This window comes from Anoplophora glabripennis, unplaced genomic scaffold (assembly GCF_000390285.2).
Source record: "Anoplophora glabripennis isolate ALB-LARVAE unplaced genomic scaffold, Agla_2.0 scaffold6763, whole genome shotgun sequence".
Classification (NCBI taxonomy): Eukaryota; Metazoa; Arthropoda; class Insecta; order Coleoptera; family Cerambycidae; genus Anoplophora; species Anoplophora glabripennis.
The window spans coordinates 2,040-3,698 of NW_019422902.1; the positions used below are offsets into that span (position 1 = coordinate 2,040).

The following is a 1,659-nucleotide window of genomic DNA, read 5'->3' on the forward strand; positions in this document are numbered from 1 at the left end:
ATCGGTGCTATATTTTTTTAGTTATTTTAGAAAAACCTTTTTTTGCAACTTTGCGATTTTTTTAACCAAGTTCGCCATTTTGGATCGAGTTTAAAGAACAAGAAACTCAATTTAAAATTTAATTTTCTATACGGTCATATTTTTTTTGTCCAGGTAATAATTTCTGTAAGCATTTCTCTATAATGCTTGGACTAAATATTTCAAGAACCATTCGGAAAGTGAATAGAATCATTTTTGCGTAAAATTAGTCATAGAATTCATAGAAGAAGTACCTCGGATACCTCAGCGCCCACCTGGTATATCTGCTTTTTTCGATGAGAGATTTTTGGCTATCCCTTTGCTGCGAGGATTTATTTGATTAATTCTTATATTTCTTCATGGATAGCAAAAATCCAAGTAATCAGAGAAACAGGGTGTTATAATAAATTGACTAAAGTTTTTTTTTCTCGCAAAATTGTTTATTATACTATTATTTTCTAGGTGCGCCCCAACCCGACTTAATAGATTTGGACGTAGATCCAAGAATTGTCGGTGGAGAACCCTCGAGCATCGAGAAGCACCCTTACATCGTCTCTGTCCAACGAAACGGTCGTCACCACTGTGGCGGTTCCATCATATCCTCAACCTGGGTCGTCTCTGCAGCTCATTGTTTCCTTCGCGAGTTCGATGCCTATTCCATCCGTGCGGGATCCTCCAAGCGTAATCAGGGAGGCCAAGTCATACCTGCGCGCAAGATTATCCTCCATGAACTCTACTTAAGACAAACTCTCGACTACGATATTGCTCTGATACAGTTGGTCAAACCCATCACCATCCGCGTGGCTCGAGCCATCACCTTGGCACCTGCAGGTTATAACCCTCCAATACCTGGATCTATCGGCGTCGTCACCGGATGGGGTGCACTCTGGGAAGGTGGACCACTAGCTGACAGGCTCAAGGTCGTCCACGTGCCTGTTCTCTCCATGGAACTATGTAGGAGCCGTTACGGGCAGAACGTCATAACTCAGAGAAAGTTTTGCGCTGGGTACTGGCAAGTAGGAGGTAAAGACGCTTGTGCCAATGATTCTGGAGGACCGATGGTCATCAATGGGGTGTTAACTGGTGTCGTTTCGTGGGGTGCGGGTTGTGCTCGGCCTGACGGGCCTGGGGTGTATGCCAGTGTACCCAGCCTTAGAAATTGGATTAGAAGGAAAAGTGGAATATAAAATATTTATAGGATTGATTTTCTTCAGATATGTAATTAGATCAATAAATAAATACAGATTCAACCAGTTGAAATAATCTACCTATAGTTTTTTAAATGTTGATTTTAAGGAGACAAAAAATTATAAGCAATGATAACAAAAACATTCATTTTTAAATCGAACAACAAATTTTTAGATGTAAAAACAAAACCTTCCGATTTACATGTTATACATATGAGGGTAGCCCATCGAAAACATACCGCAAGACATTACAGGGTAGTAATGAACTTTTCGGCAAAATCCAAAAACAGGTAAAGTTTGCTTCTGAGAGGGACAACTTTTGGCGCAGAAAGCATAGCAAAATCTTCAACCCCCTAAGCGGGGGTGCCATCCCCCAAATTGTTTTAAATGGGAATGGGGGTCAAGTGGGGGGTCATTAGAAAGGGCTTTTAATTCTCTATACATCGATTCTTAC

At 40.9% G+C, this 1,659-nt stretch overlaps 1 protein-coding gene across 1 annotated transcript; it reads left to right on the plus strand.

Moving 5' to 3' along the window:
• Nucleotides 1-436: 436 nt before the first annotated feature.
• LOC111693033 (trypsin-like) lies at nucleotides 437-1,285 on the plus strand (the record flags this gene model as incomplete). The annotated part of the gene is made up of 1 exon (XM_023457171.1): nucleotides 437-1,285. A coding segment is annotated over one exon (769 nt), but the record flags the coding sequence as incomplete, so codon positions are not given.
• Between the last annotated feature and the right edge of the window lie 374 nt (nucleotides 1,286-1,659).